The sequence below is a fragment of the Hippoglossus stenolepis genome, chromosome 12 (genome assembly GCF_022539355.2).
Source record: "Hippoglossus stenolepis isolate QCI-W04-F060 chromosome 12, HSTE1.2, whole genome shotgun sequence".
Classification (NCBI taxonomy): Eukaryota; Metazoa; Chordata; class Actinopteri; order Pleuronectiformes; family Pleuronectidae; genus Hippoglossus; species Hippoglossus stenolepis.
The window spans coordinates 948,592-975,524 of record NC_061494.1 but is presented as its reverse complement, the minus strand read 5'-3'; the positions used below and the strand labels follow the sequence as shown (position 1 = coordinate 975,524).

General features: G+C 40.1%; 2 protein-coding genes across 3 annotated transcripts; one reads left to right on the top strand and one right to left on the bottom strand.

Annotated features, from left to right (window-relative positions):
- Positions 1 to 1,994: 1,994 nt before the first annotated feature.
- Positions 1,995 to 13,143, bottom strand: aprt (adenine phosphoribosyltransferase). Its single transcript, XM_035173076.1, has 5 exons — positions 12,987 to 13,143; positions 12,231 to 12,334; positions 7,430 to 7,563; positions 4,431 to 4,509; positions 1,995 to 2,912 (listed from the first exon to the last, which is right to left on the bottom strand). The coding sequence occupies exons 1-5, from the start codon at positions 13,073 to 13,075 to the stop codon at positions 2,773 to 2,775; spliced, it is 546 nt and encodes a 181-aa protein (XP_035028967.1). The 5' UTR covers positions 13,076 to 13,143; the 3' UTR covers positions 1,995 to 2,772.
- Positions 13,144 to 15,591: 2,448 nt separating this feature from the next.
- On the top strand, positions 15,592 to 25,757 carry tk2 (thymidine kinase 2). 2 transcript variants are annotated; one of them, XM_035173460.2, is made up of 10 exons: positions 15,592 to 15,823; positions 19,260 to 19,297; positions 19,544 to 19,618; positions 19,913 to 19,966; positions 20,482 to 20,571; positions 20,729 to 20,802; positions 21,392 to 21,480; positions 21,801 to 21,880; positions 22,039 to 22,119; positions 24,302 to 25,757. In XM_035173460.2, the coding sequence occupies exons 1-10, from the start codon at positions 15,673 to 15,675 to the stop codon at positions 24,386 to 24,388; spliced, it is 819 nt and encodes a 272-aa protein (XP_035029351.1). In that variant the 5' UTR covers positions 15,592 to 15,672; the 3' UTR covers positions 24,389 to 25,757. The 2 variants fall into 2 exon arrangements, with proteins under 2 accessions (XP_035029351.1, XP_035029352.1); XM_035173461.2 differs by having other exon boundaries at positions 15,684 to 15,823; positions 19,182 to 19,297.
- Positions 25,758 to 26,933: the final 1,176 nt, after the last annotated feature.

Here is a 26,933-nt window from a genome sequence, read left to right as displayed (position 1 = left end):
GAAATATTTCACTGACATTCAAATTGTATCTGTTTTAATCACACATGCAGAAGTTGCCAATATCAATACCATCAACAACCATTCATAAAATAACTTTGAAATGAGGTCAACCGTTTCCATTCACCAAGTGATGAACATTGTTGTGCAGATGGTAAGACTGGAGGCCTCAGAAGAAGCTCTGTTATATCTGAGAAAATGACCAATAATGTGAGTGATGTCATCAGAGCTCAACATTTATAACAGAAAGCTGTTACACATAGGGTCTAATGAAAAGACATTAAGTAACATGAATAATAGTCCAGGAGGCTAGAGCGGTCATCCTATAACCAAAAGGTCGGCAGTTTGATCCCAGTCTTCCCCATCTGCATGCTGAAGTGTCCTTGGGCAAGATACTGAACCCCAAATTGCCCCTCTAGAAAATGGGCGTGAATGGAAATATACTGTACTGTGAAGCGCTACATAAATCAATAAAACCAAAATCTGAAAATTAAAAAACAAGTCATTATTTTGTTACTCATTTATTAATCTGGAACAAAAAAACAAATACGTATGTTTTTCGTAGTTTGGATGTTTTTGTGGCGAGGAGGAGGAGAAGGAAGGAAGAAGACGGAAGGAAGAAGACGGAGAGGACGGGTTTTTTCTGCTCGTGTTAGTTTGGATTGACAGAAACAAACATAATCCCTCTCTTTCCAGGACACTGACGGCCATTGTCACTCCAGATACAGCGCGGACCAGCTGCCTGGTGTGCGCTCCGTGTGCACTACAATGGCCCGAGTGTCGCGCCTGAGCGCTCGTGGCACAGAGGACACAGCTCTCACCTCCTGCGCAACATTGGTCAGAGGCACTCATTTCTGAGCATCTGCTGCAGCGTGCTGGAAATCTCTGCATGCGTCTTGCCAGTTTCAATCAACTCTTTTATTAAATTCCAGTGCGGCCATGGTGTCCAATTCGAGAGTGATTCAATCACTGCGAATGTGTTGCAAGTATATCTCGTGCAACACAAGAAGACACTGACTTCCGGGTCACACAAATCATACAAATTAAATATCAAAATCAAGTTCGGCCCTTGACACGTTTTTTAATTTCCTATTTTTGATCTGAGCAAAAAATCCAAACTACGAAAAACTAACCGTTATTTGTTTTTGGTTCCAGATTCAGAGGGCCGAACATGTTACATAAGAAATGGTAGATGGTTTTGTATTTATATAGCGCTTTTCTAGTCTTGATGACCACTCAAAGCTCTTTACAGTACAGTTTTAAATTCACCCATTCATACAGTGAATCTATTAGCAGCACTTTCTTGTTCTATGAGGGGCAATTCAGGGTTCAGCATCTTGCCCAAGGACACTTCGGCATGCCGACTGCCGACCTTCAGGTTTGAGGACGACCGCTCTACCCCTCAGCCACAGCCGAACCATGGAAGAAGTAGCACAAGCGATTATTCAGCATGAACGAATTGACTGAGTGAACGATGTCGGTTAAGTTTCACATAGTCAACATCAAGTACTGGTCATACCTGAGTAAGACTGGCAGCAAAATCTGTAAGTGTATTGAAATGTGTTTTATTGCTTCTGAATCAGTTTCATTTGTGAGATAAAGAACATGTTATTTCTGTTGTTGTAGTAGTTGTTCATTTGTTTTTGATTCGTTTCTGTAATGTGTAGATATTTATATATACACACATGTTTGTGCCTGTGTGTGTCTGTTCCACGCATGGATGAATTGCCACCGAACTTGGTGGGAATATTATTAAAGCTCATGGTCAGAAACAATCTGGTCCAAAAACATTGACAAACCACAACAAATCTCTGCAAAAAAGAGACAAAGCTGGTAAAGCTCTAAAGATGGTATTGATCAGAAAATTAGTCCCCATCATATGTACAAGTGTTGTCATGAAGAAGTCACAATGAAGTCAGAAAATGACACCATTCATAGTTAATAAACAAGTTTTACCGGGTATCTCTGCATCCAATACTACAGACACAAGCCAAAGCTTGTTTAGATTCAAAATAATTTATGATCGTATGGCCGGAATGACATTGTCATGTCAGTCTAATACTGCATTCACCTTTGCACATACAGGGTAAGCATTACAACTTCTTTGCTTTTCATTATTAATTTTATTCTGTCATGGAATCAATCCATTTGTGATACAAAGAGAAAGAAGGACAAAGCTGAACACAGGAGAGGTGCACCAGTAGAGAGACAAACAATGGATTTAAATTCCCTTAACTTTCCTTTAGCTTTTACCTGAATTGAAATGGGCCATTTTTCTCAGCACCAGTAAGTGATCAAATAATTAAATATACTGGAATAATTATCAGAGCTGAACTCATATGTCCAGCAAATACACACTGTGCACAAACATTAAGACGTAAAGACTTTAAAGTCTTTAAATTATCCACAAACATTAACCTGTGGTCATTTAATATGCCACAGTAAATGGTATACCTTTGTATCAGTCCATCCCTACATCCATAACAGCTTCTTCCAGTTTTGGCACACGGGGGAACAGGGCGTGATCCCAGAGGGGAACAGAAAATTGAAGACATTCCAAGACACCTGAAGGAACCATGGAAACCAAATTGTCTCCTTGTCCCCTTCGTCATCCCCAAAGCATGCATGTTATATCTCTGACGAAAATAGAAAACCATAAATGTTCGAAGTAAAAACTCTAAAAATATAAGTGAACTGCAGATCAGATCAGACACAGTCACCTACTGGTTGTAAAACCATGTCTGTCCTGTTTCCAGTGCGGCAGCTGAAGTGTCCTCAGTACTGAACCACGGAGAACACACTGTGAGGTTTGAGCTTGTCAATGCCGTTGAGCTCTTTGAGCTCGATGACCACCATGCAGCCCACAACATCAGCCTCCTGCTTCCTCATCAGCTGAATGGCTGCATACATTGTCCCTGTGACACACACAGAAATAAAAACAAACAGCGTTTTAAATGACTTGACATCACTCAGCCAATGTGCTTCCATGATCCTAAAACACTGATCAGGCTGAAAGTGGGAGGGAAAACATTCTGGTGTCCATCTTCAGCATGAACCTATTGTTAAAAAACACACTTCAATTCTCCCCCACACAACTCTCATCAACACATTAGAGTTCCTACTGCTGCTCGGTAGATTGAACTTTATTTCACACTGCTTTGTCTTTAAATTGAAGGGAGACTGAACTGGGTAAAAGCAACAGCATTATAAAATTCACAATATGTAGGCGTCTCTCAGATGATGGTGTAAAGTGGGATCATCGGACTAAGGGCTCAATAAATCAGTTGCCATTAATAACTTCACAATTAAATGAAAATTAAATATTTACAGATGAGAATGATGTGAACATTCACTTTAAGGGCTTCATTTCTCTAAAGCAAAGAGTTAGCTGGAGTTTCTTTACCATTTTTTCAACCATTTATTTAGTGTGATGCCCCTTGAACCTGCTCAACACACGTTATGTATGTCCCCCTTCAGTCTTCTTATATTTCTTCTTCCTATCATGAATGTGTTCGATTTGTCCATAATACCAGTGTCTTTAGCAATACTATTTTAGCTACTTCCCATTGCTCTTGAACTTTTCAACTTCCCATCTCTGTGCAAATGATTTAATCTCTGTGCTGTTGTTTTCCCGAAATCGCTAAATATGTAATTTAATAAATTATTATTTACCTTTAATTTACAGATGGTTGATACCTCTGTCATAAGAAAGAAGAATCAGGAAATAACTATATGAACTGGATGTCTGAAAAAATCATCCAAAAGTCAAGGTGTCCTTTTTTTAATGACATCAATGTCAAAGGAATCCCTCAATATCTGAAAATGCACATGGCAAACTGCATAAACTACACTGACCTTAAATACAAGCTTCTTCTTCTCCTTGATAAACTCCAGCTCACTCAACATCATTGTTGCTGCTCTCTGGAGAATCTACCTGTAGCTGCAATGTTCCATTTCTTCACCTCTCTCCTGCAGAGCAGTAATCTGCGTCTGGTCAGACGTGTTCACAACAACAGAAACATTTCCAGAACCTTACATATAAATGTAAGCTGTGGAAAGCTCAGTGTTTTTGTGTAGCCCACAATGACACAGGCGTCGGCCCTTCTCACCAGAGACTCTCTAATCTCGTTGTCTTTCCAAGTTGACGTCTTTGTCAGTGTACAAATGTATAGCTCCACTTTTTCATCCTGTGATATTTATATTCTTTTAGTTTTTTTTCAGTTTTGCATCTTTTGCGTGGTAGAATAGTCATCAACACGCCAACCTTTTTGGACAGTTTGTAGACATTTTACCAGGGGGCTGACAGAAAAAGTTTCAGAAAAATGTCTGTGGTACCAGACTTTAACATACAGTCCCTCCAGATAATTTCAGGCCAATGTTCATCCATTCTCACAGTTTTGTGTTTAGTTTGTAGAAATAATAATAAATAATACCTCCAGTTGCAAGAAGGTCATCAATGAGCAGAACCTTCTGTCCTGGAGCCACTGCATCCTCCTGGACCTCTACCTCTGCCTGGAGGAACACAAGTTCAACTTTCAGAAAAATGTGGTGAAGCAGCAACACACTGAAGGAACGATTCAACAGCACAGACACAATGCTGAGTGGTTTTAGGACACGGTGATGAAACAGTTGTTAATGCTTGATGCCAGATTTTCATGCCTTAAGTTGTCCTTCCTCATTTACAGCAAATTTCTCCTCCATGGCTCCAGTAGGAGGAATGTTCAAGGTCTTATAACAATAATAACAATAATAATAATAATAATAATAATAATAATATACAGGGATGCAAGTGAGGAGTACTAAACTTTAAAATGTAATTGGCATTGTGACTTTAAAGGGGACCTTTCAGTCTTATATATACACACATAAAAGTTTTTTTTGGTAGTTTTTCCTGACTCTTGTTGAGGGTTAAGGGCAGAGGATGTCACACCTTGTTAAAGCCCTATGAGACAAATTGATTGATTGATTGATTGATTGATTGATTGATTGATTGCCTTCAACCTTAAGAAATATTGAACATATTGAACACTGTTAAAACTGCCATGTTAGTTATTCAACCTCTTTATAATATTGCTCATTTTAAAACCTGCTTCACCTTATGTTGGATTAAAACGTGGTTCACCTGTTGGTAACTCGAGAAGGACTAAAATTGCTTCAGTTGTGATGCGTTTATATGAACACTAGCCGGAGATGTGGGTGTTGTGTTGGAGCCATGGTAAAGGCTCAGGAGCTGTCACAAAAGCTCAGCGGAGATATTTTTTAATCATCTCAAAAAGCCAATGGTTATACGAAGATTTCCAAGACCTTGACCTGTCCTAGAAACACCATTGGAAGCATTGTACTGAAGTTTAAAACAAACCTGCCTGGCTATGTGACAGAGCCCAAAATTAGCCATCTCATCAGGAAAACATAAAGAAAACCCTGTGTAGGTGTAAAACACTCACTGGCATCATGGATTCACAGTAATATCAAGCCATTTTACAGAGGAATGTTATGTGATACTCATTGGTAATCACTGTATTCTCCAGGAAGCAGATGATCCCAAGCACTTTCAAGTGAACCATAGCTTGGTTAAGGAATCATTTCAGGAATGTCCTGGAGGGGTCCACTGTCTCTGGATTTAAAGCCCATAAAAACTCTTCGGTGGGATTTGAAGAAAGCAGTTACAGCCATGAAACCCTTTGAACAAGAAGATGGGCAAAGATTTCAATAAAGACAATTGTCAGTACTTAAGTGTTCACAGCAAAAGGAGGCTCCACTTAGTACTGAGGCTGGGGAGAACACACTGTGAGGATAGAGCATATGGAAAAGAACTAGCCAAAAGAACTAGTAATTTCTAAATTAAAGTCACAATTATATCTACTTATATGTTGTCAAAATCTGTTGTGTGTAGTGTGCATCAATAAATCTTCTTTCTCTGTTTCATGAGACTTTTTGCTGTATCACAATGTCCGCTTTCCATATCAAACACAATAATAATGTCAAACCTGCTCTTCATACAGTCCTCCTCTCAAATCACAGCTCATTCAGTCTGCTTGAGGCTTACTACTGTTACTGCTCCAGCCGACATAACCTGTGGTGCAGAATAACATTTAACTGGCAAAGTGATCTTTTGTTTTTCCTGACAGCTGATGTTTTCCACTTCAGTCTGCATTTTACTGCATTTCACACTACTAACAGGGGCATATATAAAAACATATTACCCGTGAATTGTGATTGAAAGATTAAATTCACAGTTATGTGACACAATAAGCAGATAATATATGTAATAATTCTTGCTGTGGATGTAACTACTCTCACACTCATAACAGATTCAGGTTTGAAAATGTACACATGGATGTGAGAAGAGTCAATTTACAATCAATTATGTTTTGTTATTAGTCACTTCACAGTTTGCTCTCAGAGGCTCCACAGCTGTAAGAGGCTGATGCGGAGCATACATGCTCTGGGTACACAGCCACACAGCCAGTCAGCAGAAAGCAGGCTTTTAAGGGCCACACCCGTGTGTGCAGTGCATGACAGCTGCATTGCTTAAAGCTGCTGCATTCATGGGCGTCTGTTCACATAGGAAAGTGTGTCTGCAGCAGAATTGCTACGTGGGTTTCTGGTATGACTACTGTATTTCCTCAAATAAAAGTAGCCCTATGTACTCAACTAAATGCCTGGACACTATGCTATGACGCCATGAATCGTCCCTGTCCTACAATAACAATACAAATCTTGTTAAAACAAATGGATGGATAAAGTCAATAGAAATACTAGAAGGTTTTTTAAATGGTAAATAGAAGGTCTGTATTTTCTGCAGTACATTTTTGCCATTCACAATTCATACAGTGCATTAATGTGCAGCCCTTTCTATCACATCACTCACACACTACCAGCACAGCCATCATGTGCAATTTGTGGTTCAGTATCTTGCTCAAGGACTCTTCAGCATGCAGAACGGGGGAGACTGGGATTGAACCGCCGACCCTCTGAATAATGAACGGCCGACCCACTTCACTTGGAAACTGGTACAGGAAGTGTTGCAAATATTTATGTTTGTGACATTTTCAACAGGTAGACATTGAAATGTAGTGAAGGATAATTTTGTGAGCACGGCTCACATACAGAAGATGCGCCTGAACAGTGCCAGTCCAAAAATACAGAGTAAGATATTACCTTAAAGGGGACATTGTACCAAGGCCATGTAGGGAGACTTCCAGTTCCTTGTTACGACACAATACACAGGAAGCTCATTCCAGTCACTCAAGCATGACGTTTCTGACTTAGAGGAACTATAACAAAACGCGCAAGTGTTTTTTTCCCAGAGTTTTTGGGTTGGTAGACATGCCAGATACCCACATTAATGTGTAGAAGCACTAACAAAGTGGAATTTGCATGATATGTCCCCTTTAAACTAAATCCTTAGAATGTGTGTTGTGTTCTTTACCTTGCCATACTCCAAATCATACGCCACAGATGCAGTGGCTCCGGGCAGTTTGCCTGTCTTTCTGATCAGGACGAAGCCAACACCCAGCCGCTGGGCGAGCAGAGGCCCAAACAGGAAACCACGTGCATCTAAACCTGCACACACACACACACACACACACACACACACACACACACACACACACACACACACACACACACACACACACACACACACACACACACACACACACACACACACACACACACACACACACACACACACACACACACACACAAAAGAAAGGTGGCACCAGACAAAGGTCCATTAGAAAGACACATCTGGAGAAGATATAGTTAGGTAGTATACATAATAAATATACAGATACCTTTCAATAAAATAAACTTCACAAATCTGCTTTGTCAGTGTGACACTTTTTGGAATAGAGCTGACTTATATTGGATCTTCCAGGTGCAGTATTGTAACCTTTTATAATTTTCTTTTTATTGATTTTCAGCCTGAGGACCTAAGGACTGAGGCTCTACAACAGAAACCGAGGGTTAAATGAATATATATAAATATACACACACACATATACCTATGTATGCATGTAGATGTAGGCTTAACTCATACCTCAAATTAAAAGGAAGGGCTAGCTTGTAACAGTCTTTCACAGGAGGAGATTTTCGCCATTTCCTCAAACCACTCCGTCACTGATATATTTCCTTTAGTATTGCAATGTTGTAGCTCAATCCTGCATCCAGTGATAAGTGCTATTCTTTAAAATGATATCTGATGGACATTTAGACCACTTCCTTTCAGTAGCACCCCTAATAGACAAAGCAGCAGTTGCTGTACCAGTACAGGAGTATTGTAACATTAACAAAATCATTTATTCATTCAGTCATTCCTTAAAATTATTTGTACTGAAATTGTTGATGTTGATATCATTGATGTTCCTGACATGTCTTACACATTTAGAGGATTTCACGGCATATTTCCATACATTTTCCCAGTCTGTAATACTGGTGGAGCTGGGTAGAGCAGTAGGGGTGGGCTGCATTGCTCATGTTCTGAGCAGAAAGCAGAGGAAATAACATCCCAATGGGACAACCTTCTATTAAAGGGGACATAGCATGCCCATTTTACCACAAGTTGATATGGTTCCTTGGGGTCTTAATGAAATGTCTGTAACATACTTTGGTCAAAATACCACAAGGATAATTTCAAACAGCTCCTTTTTACCCTGTATAAAACAGCCCTCCACAGAGTGACCTGTTTTGAGTGCCTGTTCCTTTAAATGCTAATGAGCCAGCTCCCCCCTCCCCCCTCTCCCCCCATGATTTTAAACGATATAAATTACATATTTTATATGATATAAATTATCAAATATGCATCCCATACTTTGTATTCCCCTTCTGTTGTCCTGGAGTTTTAATTTTCCCAATCACATAATTAAATGTCCCCTCTCTGCCCATCCACTACAAGCACACAAGCAGACAGACAGAGAGAGAAAGAGAGGGGGCTATGAAGACCATCATTTACCCCAACCCCGACATTCAACGGGTACAACAACAAGCGGAGAAAGCAGAATCGCGGGCTGACCTTATATATACAGTCTATGGGGCTGACCACGCGGAGAAATGCGAGTCCCGTGTGAACAGCCAGGCGGCTGCTGAGAACGGCGCTGCGCTGCCTTGCAGCGGCGCCTCCGCGTCCGGTGTTAACCCGGCGTACAGTGGGGGTTTGTGTTTGTGCCAGTGTTACAGTAGTGCTGAACACCGTGGAAGTCTTCCACACTGCTGGCTGTGTGGCGCTGACACAAATTTCAGCTCACGCATGGGAGAGCGGCGGTCGCTCCCGAGCAGCTGCTGCAGCCTCCCAGTCCCACCGATCCAGACAAATGCCACATGTGAGTGAATCGCGGGCTGACCAGCGGAGAAATGCTCGTCCCGTGTGAACAGCCAGGCTGCGTGCTTGGGAACGGCGCTGCGCTGCCTCGCAGCCTCGCTGCGTCCGGTGTAAACCCGCGGGGGGGCGCGTGACGGGGCGCGACGGCGACGGGGATGAGGTGGGGGCCAAGACCATGTAGGGAGACTTCCAGTGCCTTGTTACGACACAAAACCCAGGAAGCTCAATCAAGTCGCTCAAGCATGACGTTTCTGACTTAGAGGAACTATAACAAAACGCGCGAGTGTTTTTTCCCCAGAGTTTTTGGGTTGGTAGACATGCCAGATACCCACATTAACCTGTAGAAGCACTAACAAAGTGGAATTTGCATGCTATGTCCCCTTTAATATCATCTCTTTTGGTCTTCATAACATCTGGGCCACTTAAAGGCACAATATGTCATTTGTAACGAACATGGGTCTTTTAACTGATCCAGATGTTCAGGAGGTTTTGAATGAAGTCACTTCTACAGAGCAAACAGACCCAGTGATAAATCCAATAGAAAATACTCAAAGTACATGAAAGAGTACAAGCTGCTGCTGCTTGTCTTTCCAAGATATCGGTTGCATAGTTTTTGCATAATCCTCCTCTCAAACAAAGCCACTGCCATGGCCCAACAGTCTCTTTATGAAACCACATTAAGATTCACTAACTGCACAACATCTCAAAAACTCATAAATGTCAGTTCCCTAAACAGGCTTGATTTTTTTCCATCAAGATCTATGAATTATTGTCTGAGAAATGAACGAAAATTTAACAAAACGTAATATCCTACATCCGCCCCCTTATCTGCATCTGCACCCAAATGTATTTTCTTTCATAACCTATATCACATTTTTCAACTAAGTTTTGTGGCAATCCCTCCAGGACATTTGCTTAATCCTGCAAACTAAGAGACAGACAAACAAACAAACATATTCTCCTTTGTGAAGGTAATAAATATGAAAATGAAGGACAGACATGACTGTGTGGATTGAAGACACATAGGGGGTTACATGACTCCACCTTTGGGGCAGTGGGCCCATCTGTCTGCAGGAGAGCAGAGAGTGCATTGTAGCAACACAGCCTGGTTTGTCCAGTGCTGCAGCAGGACAACCTCTTGCTCTGCTAGTAAACCAAGCCCAAAAGTGTCAGGCCAGTGGAGTGTCAGACTGGGTAATAACGTCTGTAACCAGCAGCTACAGACTCCAGTGAGCATCCACTACACTCTGTTTTAACAGGACATTGCAGTTGCATACTCAGACTGAAAATCACCACTTAAAACAAAGAGGAAAGGCAGGTGACAGCACCAAAGCAGAGTCAGACCTATTCAAAATATTTTCTCTCTTACTAATACTGCTTGTTAACTATTGCAAGGTCCTCCTCTACACGTGTATATGATGGTAAACCGCTGTCTGTTCAAGGTGGTGTCCTGCAAACGTGTGGGCTTTGTAGACAATGGGCAAACTTTTGGGAGGAAAACTGGTCTTGTTAGGAGAGACGGCGTACATCCCACTTGGGATGGAGCAGCTCTCTTATCTAGGAACATAACTCAGTTTATAAACCCAAAATGACAACCCAGAGTTGGGACCGGGACGCAGAGCTACACACTTCTCTGCGCTCCCTCTGGATCAGGCACACAACCCCATAGAAACTGTGTCCGCCCTCTGTTCCATTAAATTATTGAAGTCAAACATTAACAGAGGGAGAATTCCAAACAAAAAACTAATAAATATTAACACAACCTCTGCAACAAAGACATTTAAATGTGGACTCTTAAACATAAGATCATTATCATCAAAGGCTATTTTAGTAAATGAACTAGTCTCAGATCAAAAAATAGATTTATTGTCCCTCACTGAGACGTGGCTGCATCTCGATGAATATGTCAGCCTAAATGAATCTACTCCCCCCAGTCATGTAAATTCACATGTTCCCCGAGACTTTGGTCGAGGAGGTGGAGTTGCTGCTATTTTTAACTCCAGTCTGTCAATCAATCCTAAACCTAAACTAAGCTACAACTCATTTGAAAGTCTTGTTCTTAGTCTTCCACACCCATCCAAGAAATACCAACAGCCAATCATATTTGCTGTAGTTTACCGTGCTCCTGGGGCTTATTCTGAATTTTTAACGAAATTCCTAGAGTTCCAAGTACCATATCACTCCACCAGAGCACTGCACTCCCAGAATTCAGGCTTACTTGTTGTCCCTAAAGAGGATGTCACACCTTGTTAAGCCCTATAAGACAAATTGTGATTTGTGAATATGGACTGTACACTTGGTATAACAAGATATCTTACAAAAAGTATGCACTAGCCACATGAGACGAGGCTGAGTTAACAGTATGTCAAATGCATACATATTTAGTTAAGCCCATTGGGATGCAAACATTCAATATCTTCTTTAGCAGGCTCAGCACAAACTAAAGTTTCTATTACCAAGGGGGAGCAGTAAAGGGCAGGGCAGTAGTGCTTCTTCTCCCCAGATAAGAGACTAGGGCAGAGGCCAGGCCTGAGAGGGGTCCTTGTATAAAACTGTACTACCCCAGCCTCAAATCATAGAGCCACAGTCAAACATGTCATGTAAACAGATCAGGCCATTTGACAGTATCACTGGGTTTTTCTGATTGAAATGATACAGTTGTTACTAAGTAAAATAAGTAAGTTTGCCCAAGCCTATTATTAGAAGAAAGCTGACCTGTTGTGCAAGCAACTTGGTTTATATGGATAATTAACAGCACTACGTTCTCAAGGCGTGTCGAGAGATACTTTCTTTAAGGGGCTGTTACCATTCTACAAGCTTGTTTTTTGCTATTTTACTTACTACTTAACAGTAAAAAATGAAGTACGATGATATTAAATATATTAAAAGAGGCACTGCTTTGTTTTCTTACCTACGATCAAGTCAACCTGTTTGTAATTGTTCCTCACGTGTTCTTCAAACAGGTCGGTCACTGCTGTCAGAGCAGCTGGATCCTTCAGAAGGGGACAGATGTCTCTGCAGGACACACACAACATACATCAGCATCCAGTCATATCAAATAGATATCAATGTAATGCATTTCTTGGGGAGTTGTTTGTTAACATGAACATATTCTTCCAGCAGCACAGCTACAGTCCTTACAAACATACAATGATGTCATCGGGTTTCCTTTACAATATCAGTGGAGGTGGAGCAGATGAATACCACTATTATTTAACATACAATGACACAAAGCTGAGGGAGTCATCTTTCTATGACAAAGCTGTTGAGCCTATGGGCAGCTCTGCAAATGTCACACTTCTCTAAAACCTGCTGAAGTGGTTCGACTGTGGAGTTTGATACTTGACTCCTGGTAAACTCATACAAAAAGTAAAGTGTAAATAATTACGTAAACTCAGCTTGTAAGAATATTGAACAGTGTTTACCATCTGAACCAACTTGCACAAACATGTCCCCTAGACATGCCTGAATAGTTTTTGTAATCAAGATCCATGAATTGTTCTCTGAGAAATCAAGGATAAAGGCACTGGAAAATCTCTACATAGCGGACCTTGTGCCAACAAATTCAAACTCGGCTGAGAGCGAGGCAGGCGGGGAGCCTCACAGCAGCTGGAGCCGCGGACAGGACTGTGACACACGGCGTGAATGTCAGGGACGAGTCGCTCACCTGAACAGGATGCCTTTCTTCGGGAAGTCTGGGAAAGCTCGGATGGCTTTGTAAACCAGCTGCACTTTGGTCTCTGAGGATTCTGCCATGATTCTCCACTTCTGCTGCTGCTGCTGCTTCTTCACTGAAGTTCAGGTCAGCAGCTGGCAAACAACAAAGTGGTGCTACACTACCACCAACTGGTCTGGAGTGTGAATCACACCCTCTGAAAATGAAAATACTCAAAAGAAAAGACCAAATCTCTTCTCAATCAAATGACACTGAAATATAATTCCACAACATTCAACCCTAACCCTAACCCCTTGAGTTCTTTTGTAGGATATCCATTAACCAAAGGTTAGGATGTTTTAGTTCAGGAGTCTTCTGTATCTAATAAACAATGAGGCAAGACATTGGAAATAGAAAGTGGAAATACTAAGGTGAAAATAGCTGTATAAATTGGAAAGCTGTATTCATTTTTTTCATGCATAACACAATTTCGTTTCTATGTACCCACATAAAAAGGCCTCACTATAAGACCTCTACCCTCCATATCCCCTCTACTCTCAACATAACAACATCATAACTATTTGTAAAAAAATGAATATCAAGTACCAGTCATATTGGAACTTTTATAGAACTTTTCTGCTTTAAAGAACTTCTCTGTGAGACCTGAGAAGCCTTGAGTACTACAGCCACAAGCAGAAGGCATTTCTAGTTTGGTATTGCCTGCATTCTCACTTTATGTTGACTCAGACATGTGCATCCATTGACTCTCTCCCATTTAACTTCAATTGGAAACACAAAGCAGAGTATGTTAAATGAAACATGTATTTAAAGCCACACTAAAGAGAGCTTTAAGGCATTAGATTTTCATTCAATTAATCCAATTTTCAAGATCAAAAACTAACTGTCAGTGGTTTTACATTCCTAATAATAATTTGGAACAATCAGTTTGTTTTGTTTGGAAACCAATCCACACACATAAAAGAATGGATTGACGAGGATGAAATATTTGTGTCAGATGTACCAACTGATAGAGGATAGATGGATATGAGAACTGAACTGAATTCAGAATAAGGGCGTGAACATTTCTTCAAAGGAACATAACATTGTTGTTGTTTCTTATCAAAAGTGTACTGTCATATGGCCCTTGAATGTTTAAATTCCCAAGCTCTTTATTGGTGGATAAGACTCTGATTGTACGAATAATAACCGACACATCAGGAAACTATGAAAGCCCACTTCCACCACTAGGATGAAGAAAATAAATATCCTGCATCTCATTATTATGACTTAGTATCTCATAATTATGACTTAGTATCTCATAATTATGACTTATTATTTCATTATTGTTACTTAGTATCTCATAATTATGACTTAGTATCTCATAATTATGAGATACTGACTGTGGGCGGGACGCAGCAGAGCAGGGAAGCCGTGGTTGAGAGGCTGCGGTCAAGACAGCCGCCTGTCTCGCATAATTGTAACCAGCGCTGCTCCAGGATCAGAACAGACGCTCATTAAAAGTCCGGTCGTCCTGTATGTGTCGGAGTCTGTTTCCTCCTCACTTGTTCTCTGACCTACGCTCACTTTACACTTTAACAATAAACACCAGCACTGATCACAAGTTATTAGGACACGTACAGGACTGAGACACATGTTTAAACAACGTGTGCACGCATTCCCCTGTTTCACACAACACGAGAAGTAACGTGACGCGCACAGTCAAGACATCAGGGTTAAAGTGACGGAACGATCCGGAGTAATGATCCGTCATCACACACACACACACACAGAGAGAAACGCACACTCCCGCAGACAGACCCTGGCACTCACCAACGTCAGGAATCTGAGTGTTATCTTTTGATAGGGTAGACTTTGTCCTTTTGACAGAGGATTATTCAAAAAGTACACATTTTGAGTGCTTCATAGTATTTGTGGCAGTAGTCTAACTAATAGTCCAACAATATCAGTTTCATGAAGAACTTATGGTAAAAAAAGCTGTGCTCAAATGTAGCAGAAGAAGCTCATTCTTGTTTTGTGGAGGGGATTTGACACAGGATTACTCAAAAACTACACAGTGTCAGTACTTTGAGGAAAAAAACAACTCCTCGAAACCTCAGAACCGCTTCACAACGAATACCGTAAATGTGCAATCAATTGCGCACGAGAGAAACAACAGGCGGCTGTTTTGAGAATGCAAACACGAGAGGCGGCTGGCTAGAGCTAGACCGCAGTCTCTCAACCATGGCTACCCTGCTCTGCTGCGGTCAGAGGAGCAGTCAGTAGTAGCAGTCAGTATCTCATAATAATGAGATAGTAAGTCATAATATGAGATACTAAGTCATAATAATGAGATACTATCTCATAATAATGAGATACTAAGTCATAATAATGAGATACTAAGTCATAATAATGAGATACTATCTCATAATAATGAGATACTAGATAGAGATAAAAACATTTTGACAACCGTGACATTTTGCAGAGAGATTAGACTATTAAAACACACACACACACACGCACGCAGTACTCAGTTGGTCTGTGTCCTGTCCGTACACTGTACGTACTCCTCTACAGTAGGTGGCAGTGTGCGGCTTTAATGTTACTCAATGTAACTGAGAAGAAGACGTACATTTCCTTCCTGTTTGGCGGTGTTTGGTATTACAAACCACGTCAAAGAACATGTCCGGTGTTGTGTGACATGTCGCTGGCTGCTGCTGGTGTGTCACTGAGGTGTGTTAGAGTCCTGTCTGCTCACTGTGCTGTGGTCCCATCGTGTCTCAGCGCTGCAGGATGTAACAGAGGTCTGAAGCTTGTGGGAATGCAGAGCCGCACGCAGCACAGCAGCACAGGTCAGTGGCATGCTCGGTACACACAGGGCCCTCAGTTCTCTCAACCACCCGAGAAGGGGTCAATACGTGTTTATTCTACAAAGTAAAACACTGTCAACAGTCGTAAGAGTTGTAACTGCAGCAGCCTTGACTCCACTGTCAAACTCTGTGGCTCCATTGAAGCTAAGTGCACACATTTTCCAACTGCGTTTCAAACCACTGACTGCGCATGCGCCTGCCGGGGTAAACAGGAAGCAGAGAGTCTGCGGTTGGTTTCTCAAGATTCAAGATTCAAGAGTTTATTGTCATATGCACAACGATAACATTAAGCAGTCGCTTGCAATGAAATGCTTGGGTCACAGGCTCTCTTATAACAATGCTCAATCAAAATTTAAAATTTAAAATAAAATATACATATCTAAAATATATATATATACACCTAAAGAAAAAAAGAAAAACAATAGTGCAAATGTGTGCAATAGTGCAAATATGCTAAGGTGCAGAGTTATGACAGATTGGAGGAGTTAAAAAGTCTTATGGCCTGGGGGATGAAACTGTCTCTGAGCCTGGTGGTGCGGGCCCGGATGCTGCGGTACCGTCGGCCAGACGGCAGCAGGCAGAACAGTTTATGGCTGGGGTGATAGGGATCTTTAATGATCCAGTTGGCCTTCTTCCTACACCGCTGGGTGTTACACTATGAAGGGGGAGGAGCGCTGCTGAGAAATGATGTTGCCCTGTGTCAAAGTTCCTGTTTCCTATGAAGAGCTTTTTAATAAAGTCTCAGAGAGGAACTGAGGGAAGAACAAAGATGATTCACTTTGTTGCATTGGGGGACATCATTGCTGCATCTCAATCACAGATTTGTCCAGTCAAACTTTCTTAGTTCTCACTTCAAAGCAGGGACATTTCACCAAACATAATCAAAACATGGCTGACAAGCTGGTGTTCTTGAGTCAGTGAGTCATCTGTCAGCAGAGACTGTTCACTACAAGCAGCTGCCTTATAACACTGACATTATACTTTGACATTGATTTGCATGAAGGACAGTCTTTACCATAAGATAATATGTATTGTTTTAAATAAATATTGGCAGATGTAGCAGGAATTCAAACCATGAGTCGCATATTTCTAGTATGGGGTCTGAAAATCTCGACTTCTGAGTTGTAGTACATTACATTTTGCTATACCTGTCATGCTGTGTTCAAGACAAGTACCTGGATGGTCTGGACAAAAGGTTGAGTGAAAACAGATGAATAAGGCTCACCATCACCATCTAGGCTACATAACAGTAGCGGATGGACCACAAATGTATTTCCAAATTTGTGAAAAAGCACAAAACGCACAAGCAGTTGCCCAATCACAAAAGAGTGGGCCAGCTAACCAATCAGAGCAGACAAGGCTTTTTGGTATGGCAGGTCAAGAGATAAATTGGAGACAGAATCAAAAGAGGTGCTGCAGCGGTCACAAATTATGTATTTGAAACATTAAAGCATGTAAACATGGCTCCATATTTAAATTATGAACCTATAAATGGGCAAAATATGGACATTTTAAGTATCCAATTTGATACTAGGTTCAAGATAACAAAATGTTGGTGGAAAAAAATGGACCAGTAATAATGTCTGTGAAATGAAAAATGGTGTAATAAATGATTGGGTGATTTGATTAATTTCAAGCCTATCTGATTTAAAAAGATGTGATATGATAAAAACAGAGCAGACTAAGTGGCTGATAAGTTGCCGACTCAGTCTGTCAAATGCATGTTTTCTCCTTTGCTTTGACTAACTCATCTACTCTGTGCACTACAGTCTGTAAGTACCATGTCATTGTGCTGTCTCTGTACTTCAGCAAAGTTAACATGGAATGATAATGACTATGGTGTTGAAGCAACATTATGCAACTGTCTTACCTTAAAATAGCAGCTTCAAAATCTTTATGGTGATGATGATGATCATGATTGTATACTGACTTTTAATAGGGAGGATGCTGCCTCTTTTATTCCCTCTCTGTGACCCGTATGCACAATCTCCTGTGAGAAGTGCTATACTGAGTGTTATGCCGAATTGTAGATCAGTTACAAAGAACTACAAGTCATTAAAAGCCAGGATCTCCCCATTAAAAGATATTCAGTCACAAATTAATTCCAATCAGTTTGGTGCGTTTGTGACAGCCACAGCTCTTCTTGATCAGGAATCTGAGGATGATGAGGTACAAACAATGTTCAGCAATGTTACATTTCAAAAAGTGGGATTACGCAGTCAATCAATAAAGTGATTGACAGGCTTTGTTTTTAGGGTTGAAGGGCCACAACCCTATGGTTTTTACTGCGGTTTGTTATTCGTAGTATTATTATTTGTAGTCTGCCGCCTCGGCTCAAATTCCTGTGAGCTGGTATGAGCCAGAAACACGAAATTTGCCACTAAAACTGGAATTGATGTGCTGAGTTACACATTTCTATTATAAATGAGCCGAGTCGGTCAACAAACAGAACTGCAATTAATCAACAATTTTCTTGACAGGGGAGGGGCTTAACAGGTCATTGGCCATAACTCATCAACATTTGGTCCAATCATCATCAAAATCTGTAGCTCAGTAACCACAAAACCAAATTTCCCCAAATTTGGTAAGAATGCTTTGGGGGCAACTACGAACTAAACTCTTAAGTGTGGAATTGATTGGTGGAAGTGGGCGTCTCCTATCAAACATTTGCATATTTTGAGGGATTTCTTGGAAATATTTTCGGCTATTATAGTGGCGCTATTACATTTGACAGGCCACACCCCTCACACAGTTGGTCCGATTTGACTTGAAATTTCACACACCAGTCCACCTCAATGTTTTCTACAAAAAAGCCTCTTAGTCCATAACTGTCCGTCATGATGGATTTTTGCTATTTTGCATAGATTTAAAAACAGTAATGTCACATCTCCTTTTAGATTTTTCAACCATCAACACCAAATTCAGTAAATAACATTGTGAGACTGCCGTTGAATGCACTAAGTGGAAGTCGCTTTGGATAAAAACTTCAGCTAATGACATGTAATGTAATGTGCCGCTTCCTCCTATTGAGCAGATTAAGGCTCGAGGCCGCTAATTGCAGCTTCCGGTTATATTCTTTATTTGAAAACTGCTCAAACACTCAGACTAAAAAAGTTAAACAGTGTGACTTCAAAGTTTCTGACTTTGGGGGGCTGTCTCTGCTTTATATTGAGTAAAGAAAGGGACAACAATTTATTTTGTATTTATTCATATTGTGGAGAGTTTCATTTCTAATCCAATGTCCTATAGTACAGAGCCACAACAACTCTAGACATGAACTTACACACTGTAGAGTACCTGTGCATTTCAATATCTTTATGTCCTTCTGACCTCGCTTTAGCCTGCTGACCTGAGTGAGGCCAGCTCTAGGAGTTGTGGGAAGTGAAGTCTTGTCTCACTATGTTGTCTTCCTTCCAAGGGATGCTTGTGCGGAATGGAGAGAATAAGAAAGCAGTGGTGAGTCTCCCCCATATGGTCAGTAGACTGAGATTTAATTTCCATGCATTATTCCTCAGAGTGCAGAGTACCCCAAGATGATCTACACTCATTATGTTGTCTGTGTGGGATTCTTTTTCCATTATTATTATCACCCATTTGACAGTGACTAAATCCTAATCTGCACACTTGACAAACTAAAGTACTTTTTCTTCATTTGTCTGTGTACAGGCCTGTGAACGAATGTCTCTCTGTCACTGTTTTCAGATCTGGGTTGAGGGGAACATTGCCAGTGGGAAGACAACGTGTCTGGAGTATTTCAGCAAAACGAGCAATATAGAGGTACAACAAAGCAAAGGCGCAAGTTTGTGCTTATTAAAGAGTTGTGTGCACGCACTCCTACCAGGAAATTCTACTAAAAAATGTTCACAACTTGAGGCTTGATGTTTTATTGTAAATGATAGGAAATGTTTTAGCTTTTACACACTGTGTGTTTCCTTCTGCTTGAACATTTGAGTCCCATTCCCCCTGTTGACATTCTGTCTGTCAAGAAATATTAGTATTCAGAGAAAGACTGTAGCCCTTGAAGTCAGAAATGTTGATTAATGTATTCTTCTCCCGTCGTGTTTGTACCAGGTCCTTACAGAACCAGTCTCTAAATGGAGGAATGTCCGTGGACACAACCCTCTGGTAACGTGCATGACCCCATTGTTGTCATTGTGTGATTCTATCGACCTGATATCAAACTTTTGTGGGGAGGGTCGGACCTAAAATAATTTTTAGCAAAGATTCTGAGAGAATAATATTGAGTAGTAGTTTTAAGGTTTTAATGAAAAAAACAAAAACTATTAATGTTAAGACCTAATAGAGGCACACAGAGTCTGAAGTGTTTCTTTTTCACTAACTGGAAATTTGGCGGTTGGATTTCTGGCTTTTCCATTCCACATATTGAAGTGTCCTTCGGCAAGACATAGAAGTCCAAACGACCCCTGAGAGTGTGTGACTAATGGAATACATGGACTATATGAATAAGAAAGAAGCACTACACACACACACACACACACACACACACATTGAAAATGTAATATGATGATTATCATGGGATTATTTTCATGACACCCTATGGAATTGTGTCGAGTAGTTATGGTAGCAGGTCAATTGATTTCCTGCATGTCTGCCACACTGGTTTGTTTGTGTCCCTGCAGGCTCTGATGTACCAGGATCCTGAGCGCTGGGGCATCACCCTGCAGACCTACATTCAACTCACCATGCTGGATCGTCACTTGTCATCCACAGTAAGTGTACTGTTAACTAAAAACACACCCATCTTATTGTAGTCTAGCTAGTACAGGCTGTGTCAACCTGCAATCCTTCCATACACAGTGGTGATGTAAACGTAGAACCTTGTCAGGAAATTAGCTCTATGGGCTAAAATATTGTTGTTGGTTCCAGACGGCTCCTGTCAGGATGATGGAGCGGTCCCTCTTCAGTGCCAAGTACATCTTTGTGGATAATCTCTTCAGAAGGTACAGTCATCTGTGGCCTAAGAACTCTTAGTGCCATGGATCGGACCATGAGACTAGATTAAGAAATCCATACAGTGCACAGTCTGAGCCAAACGGCTAAAGTCATCTGCTGCATAAGAGTTCAAGCTCTTACGCCAGGGCTGTGTGAGTGGCATGTCTCGGGACCGTGAGCCACGCTGCTCTACCAGAGAGATGGAGTCTCACCTACCTGTGAACCACGCACTGCATGGTTCACAGGTAGGTGAGACAAACAGTCAAAATGATCTTTCACCACAGTTTCAATGTCTATATGTTAAGTATGTCACAAACATTTCCTGTACCTGTGTCAAAGTAAAAGCACACCCTTGTTTCTGTTGACTGAATCGATTCATTTGTTTTAACAAAGTATAGATTGTTATTGATAGACGTTCTCTCTAAGAATGAGACCACCCTCACAACACATTGTTGATACATTTCAGGATTTGCTTATTTTAAATCACAGTAAAAAAATCTGTTTGATCATCTCAGGGTTTATGTCATCACATGGCCTAATTCAACAGCATACTGACGGATTAATGCTCATGTCCCATCCCTTGACTTTTTTTTGCAGTGGAAAAATGCCAGAAGTGGACTATGCTGTTCTCAGCGAGTGGTTTGATTGGATCACAACTAATATTTCCATTCCTGTTGATCTGATTGGTGAGAATTACATAAACTATATATTTAATTATAAGAAACACAGTGATAGCAGTGTTATTTTTGACTGATGAATGTTAATGAAATTATACTATGAAGACTGGAAACTGAAATGGTGATAATTAGTATATATCTGTATAGTAGAGGGTAAAAATGTTTTCAAACGGACAGATGTCAGATTTGTCTTGTTTCATCTGTCAAGACCTTCAGCCCCCTTCAGTAAGACAGACCCACATATTCCACCATTCAGGCATCAAAGTTTAATGGTGTCTCAGCTTTCTTTATATATCACATTGTTATATGACTTTTTCCTGTGGCTCTAGTCTACCTGCAGACGTCTCCTCAGACCTGCCACGAGAGGTTAAAGCAGAGATGCAGAGAGGAGGAGAAAGTCATTCCACTGGTGAGCAGGCAAACTCAAAGCATATTGTATGAGCATGTATATTCATAGAACAAACAAGCTGTCCATCAACTTAAAGGCAAATGAATGGGTTTTTATAAAATATAGAGATTTTGTGAAGTGGTCGCCAGTTAGCTGTGTTATCTGTGCGTGTCCACCAGGAATATCTGGAGTCTATCCACCAGCTATATGAAGACTGGCTCATCAAGGAGACCACCTCTCCTCTTCCTGCTCCTGTTTTAGTGAGTGACTCATCTCTCTGCTTTGGTTTGTGTTGATATTTTACCTTGAACTTGTGTGTCCTGGTAGTTTCAGGTTGCCACGAACAACCATTTGGACGACCCTTTTCTCATGACTTAGCACACTAAAGTTGCACTGTGGTGTGCTTCCACTCCATCTCTCTGTCTTTATTTGATTATGTTGTATGTCCAGGTGTCATAAACATTCTCAGTCATGAACTCCAGAGAATGTCTGCACAATTGATTATGTATTTTCTCTGGAGTTTGCCTTTCACACCGAATAACGCAGTAGGAAATTCTCAGCTCAGACGCGTTCATAACTACCGGAGTGGGTAGTGCATCAGGCAGAGGCACAAGTAACGTATTGTTTCTGCTGCAGAGATCACGTGTTTTTGTTTACAGCACATCGACACTAGTGTCGGCCCTTATAACCACAAGCTCTCTTGACCTCTTTGTCAATGTCTTCTGGGTGTATGCCTCTGTTGCGTGATATAAACGTCATCAACAAACCCACTTCCTCGCAGTGAATCATCCGGAGGATCTATTGCTGTGTTCTCACATGAGCTCATTCAGACAATGTGTGGATTGATTACAATATTGATTTATTGTCTCTCACTCAGACCTGGCTGCATCCTGAAGAATATGTCAGCCTAAATGAATCTACTCCCCCATGTCATATAAATACACATATTCCAAGATGCTCTGCCCAAGGAGGTGGAGTTGCAGCTATTTTTAACTCCAGTTTATCAATAATTCCAAACCTTAACTTATCTATAACTAATTTGAGAGCCTTGATCTAAGTTTATCACACCCATCCTGGAAAATACAGCAGCCAATTCTATTTGTTGAGGTGCTTCTGAGGCTTATTCTGAATTTTTACCAGAGTTTTTATCAAGCCTAGTCCTTAAAACAGTAATTATTATAGGCGATTTTAATATTCATGTGGACCTTGATAATCATAGTCTTAGTGGTGCATTTACTTCAATACTAGACACAATTGGTTTCAGTCGGTGTAGACATCAACCCACTCATTGTTTTAACCACACCCTTTACCTTGTTCTATGTCGATATGGTGTCAAATTTACATTGAATATTCCTTCCACACAATCCTGTTCTATCAGACCATAACTTAATAACCTTTGATTATTATTGAACTACAAAAAAAGTTTTGGAGAGGTCTATTTGATAGTGATGTAGATAACTTTAAGGAAATAATTCCATTGACACTTAACTCAATACTAAGCCCCAGTTTAACAGAGGAGTCCTTTTATAAACCTTAGTTCCACTGAGCTCAATCATCTTGTCAATAGCACTGCAGACTTACTACAAGTAACACTAGACTCTATAGCACCTCTAAGAAAGAACCTTGTAAAACGTAGGAAATTGGCTCCTTGGTATAATTCCAACACGCATGAATTAAAGCAAGCCTCAAGAAAACTAGAAAGGTAGTGACAATACCTTTGTCAATAGTTGTGATGAAATTCACTCAGCCTGGAAAGAAAGTCTTAAAAGTTTCAGAAGTTTTTCAGGTGTATGTAGGCAAATGGACATGCTTGTATTGAACTGAAGAATCCTCTTGGATAAGAGGTGAAACGTCTTGTTGCCTACCTACACTTGTACCACCTTTAAAGAAACCATGACCTGGATAACTGAGAATCTTCTCAGACATAGTCTTAAAATATAGAAGAAGGGCCTCCACTACTCCACATTAATAGAGGGAAATAAAAACCACCCCAGTTGTTCCCTCAGCACTCCCTTCATCTCTGTCACACTTTTTATTTTTGTATAAATACTTTAAGCGCTGACATTTATCCATACATTGAAAAATGTATCCATTTATGTTAGACACTGTTTTCTAATGAATGTTGTAACTGTTATTTCTTTTAAGTGCTCTTACACTTGAGTCCTTTCTGGGAGAGGGATTCCTCACACATGCCCTACTGTTGCTTAGGGTTAAGGGCAGAAGATTTGGGACCTTGATAAGCCCTGTGAGGCAAATTGTGATTTGTGAATATAGGCTATACAAATAAAATTTGAATGATTCATTGATTGAGTTTTTACTAGGGTTCAGTGCATGTCCGACAGCAGCTATAGTGACTTGTAATCTGGAGTGTGTTTTTATTTCCTGCAGCTGTTGTCTGCCTGTTCTTCTGATCCGTTTGTAAGAAACCTTTTGTGTGTGCAGGTGATCCCTGCTGACCATGATCTCCAGAAGATGCTGCAACAGTATGAAGAAAATCGTGACAAGATCCTCACAGCTAGTTGCACCTGATTCCTAATCATACAATCATACAATCATACAGACAAAACCATAGTTACAACTCTGATCTGTTACATTCATTTAGGTTTTTCACAACTATATTATTTAAGAATCAGATTTTAAATTTTCAGCTATGTAAAACATTCTCTCCAGTTTCCACAATGATCAGCCACAACATTAAAACCTGTTTGCTGTGGCTGATAGGTGTTTACTATATGTGACAACTTGTTCTCACTAACAGGTTGGAGAAGCTTCAGAAACAGAACCAACTTCAGTGCAAGTGAAACATTCCACTGAATATCAGAATGTAAATAGAACATTTTAAAGGAACTTGAAACACTTCCAAGTGTCAAGGAATGTTGCATTACATATATATATTAATAAACATTTAGTGAAAAGTAAAATCTGCAATCCCAAGTTTGATTTTAAATATGTTTTGCTCTTTTATGTTGAGCAGATTAGTTGAAGGACTTAATGAGAAAAACACGTGAGATGTTAAGTGCTTTTTTATCAAACGCTTTACACATTTTAGGCACTCATGATTCCTGAGTGTTGAGCAGTGGAGCCTGACAATACAAGGTCCAAGAAAGTGGACATTGTTGTAATATATACTATTGCTCTCAACCAGACACAAAGAATATGTAACCATTGTTTGTTTAACAAACAGTGACAATATATTCGGTTTATATTAAATTCTAAAGTGAATTAAAGTAAATAAATTGTATAATATAATTGATAAATCCAACAATGAAATGTTACTTATTTATATGGCTCCCTGGATCAACCTTGCTATGGTTACTGTTGATTGACTTTTAGTCAACTATTAAAGTTCTAACACACAAATATCTCTGATGTCCTTGTGATGGCCGCACCAGCAGCCACACACTGGACCTCAGCAACATGGTGGGCACCTTTCGTCCGTCTGTTTAATTTGCTTAGTTCAGGTTTCCTTTTGCACACACACACACACACACACACACACACACACACACACACACACACACGTACGTAACAGATACGTGTGTTTCATACAACATACCTCATCAATTTATACATTTTCTTGTGAGAACTAATTAAGTTTAATTTGAGTTACCAGTTGCTCGTAATCATGGGGAGGGTTATTCGTTATTTCGATTTTTGGTTCATTTTTGACTACTGTTTTGATATTGATGTTTAATAATTTTTGAGGGGCCTAATCAGCCACTATATATGTTTCCCCTGTGTCTCAATCAGAAGGTCAGTTTGCGCTGTTAACTTGTCTTCAGTTGGTACCTGAGTTTAGTTTTGTTAGGTTGACCTTTTATGGGCCCAAATTTGTTGTGAAGTTTATTTTTTCCTTTTTGTTAATAAAGACATAAGCATTTAATTTGTTTTTAAACTACCTGTGTCTCTCTGGTCTACCTGCTCAGTCCCTGACAGTCCTCCATTCCAATCAAAATGAAATGTCTCTCTCTAAATAAAGTCTCTGCATTTGTGACATTTGTGTGAATTGATCACCCGCTCTGACATGCAGGCCTGACACCTGGTCACGCTTTGACAGCAGGGCACTATCACAAGTGTGGTGAGATGCATTGTAATTGGATGATTTATTGAAATTAAACAACATAAGAAGTTTGGAGAGAAAAATTTGACAGATCTTTTAACAAATTATAAATTTGTAAATATTGGAATATCCTCAGATTTTACCTCTAAAGATGTGAAGTATTTTAAAAGCTGGTTATATTATCCATTGTGTTAAATCTTCATCTTAAATGGAAATAGTGACTGAACCTGTCAGATTTGTTGGAGAAAGTGTAAAGTAGTATAAATTGTGTAAAATGAGCTGACAATTTTTTTCTAAAACAACCCTGTGCTTATGTAGTACCATATGCAGTTCATGCATTGTTCATATAATTCATTAGACAAAGTGTCAATGTGAGATACAATGTAATTACTTTATTATATCAATCATAAAACATATTTTTAGTTGCCAATACATTGATTGTAATTGATAAAAGCTTTAGCTACATTTAAAATTAATTAAAAAAATAACTCTTTACAGTCAAAAACAGTGATGTAAAAGAATGAATACATAAATAAAACATTAAGAGAGGATCACAGGAAGACTAGTCTATAAAAGTGTGTTTCAAGAAGAGTCTTAAACGAGGTAATACATTTTGCCATCCTGATCTCCTCAGGCAGGTTGTTCCAAAGTCTTGGGGCATGAATGGCAAAGTAAGAAGACATATTAGGGCTGGCTAACATAGACAAAGTCAAATATCACAATCCACAACCAAATACCTCAATATAGCAATTTTAAGAATATGCTCTGGTTAAAAGCAGCCACTCAGCAGCCACTGAAACCAGGAATAGGCAGTTGGGCTATATCACAACATTACAATATCCAAACTCCCAGCCAATATTACGATTTTTACCATTACATTACGTAACATTACATTTCATTTAGCTGACGCTTTTATCCAAAGCGACTTACAATAAGTGCATTCAACCATGAGGGTACAAACCCAGAACAACAAGAATCAAGAAAGTACAATTTCTTCAGGAAAGCCAAACTACA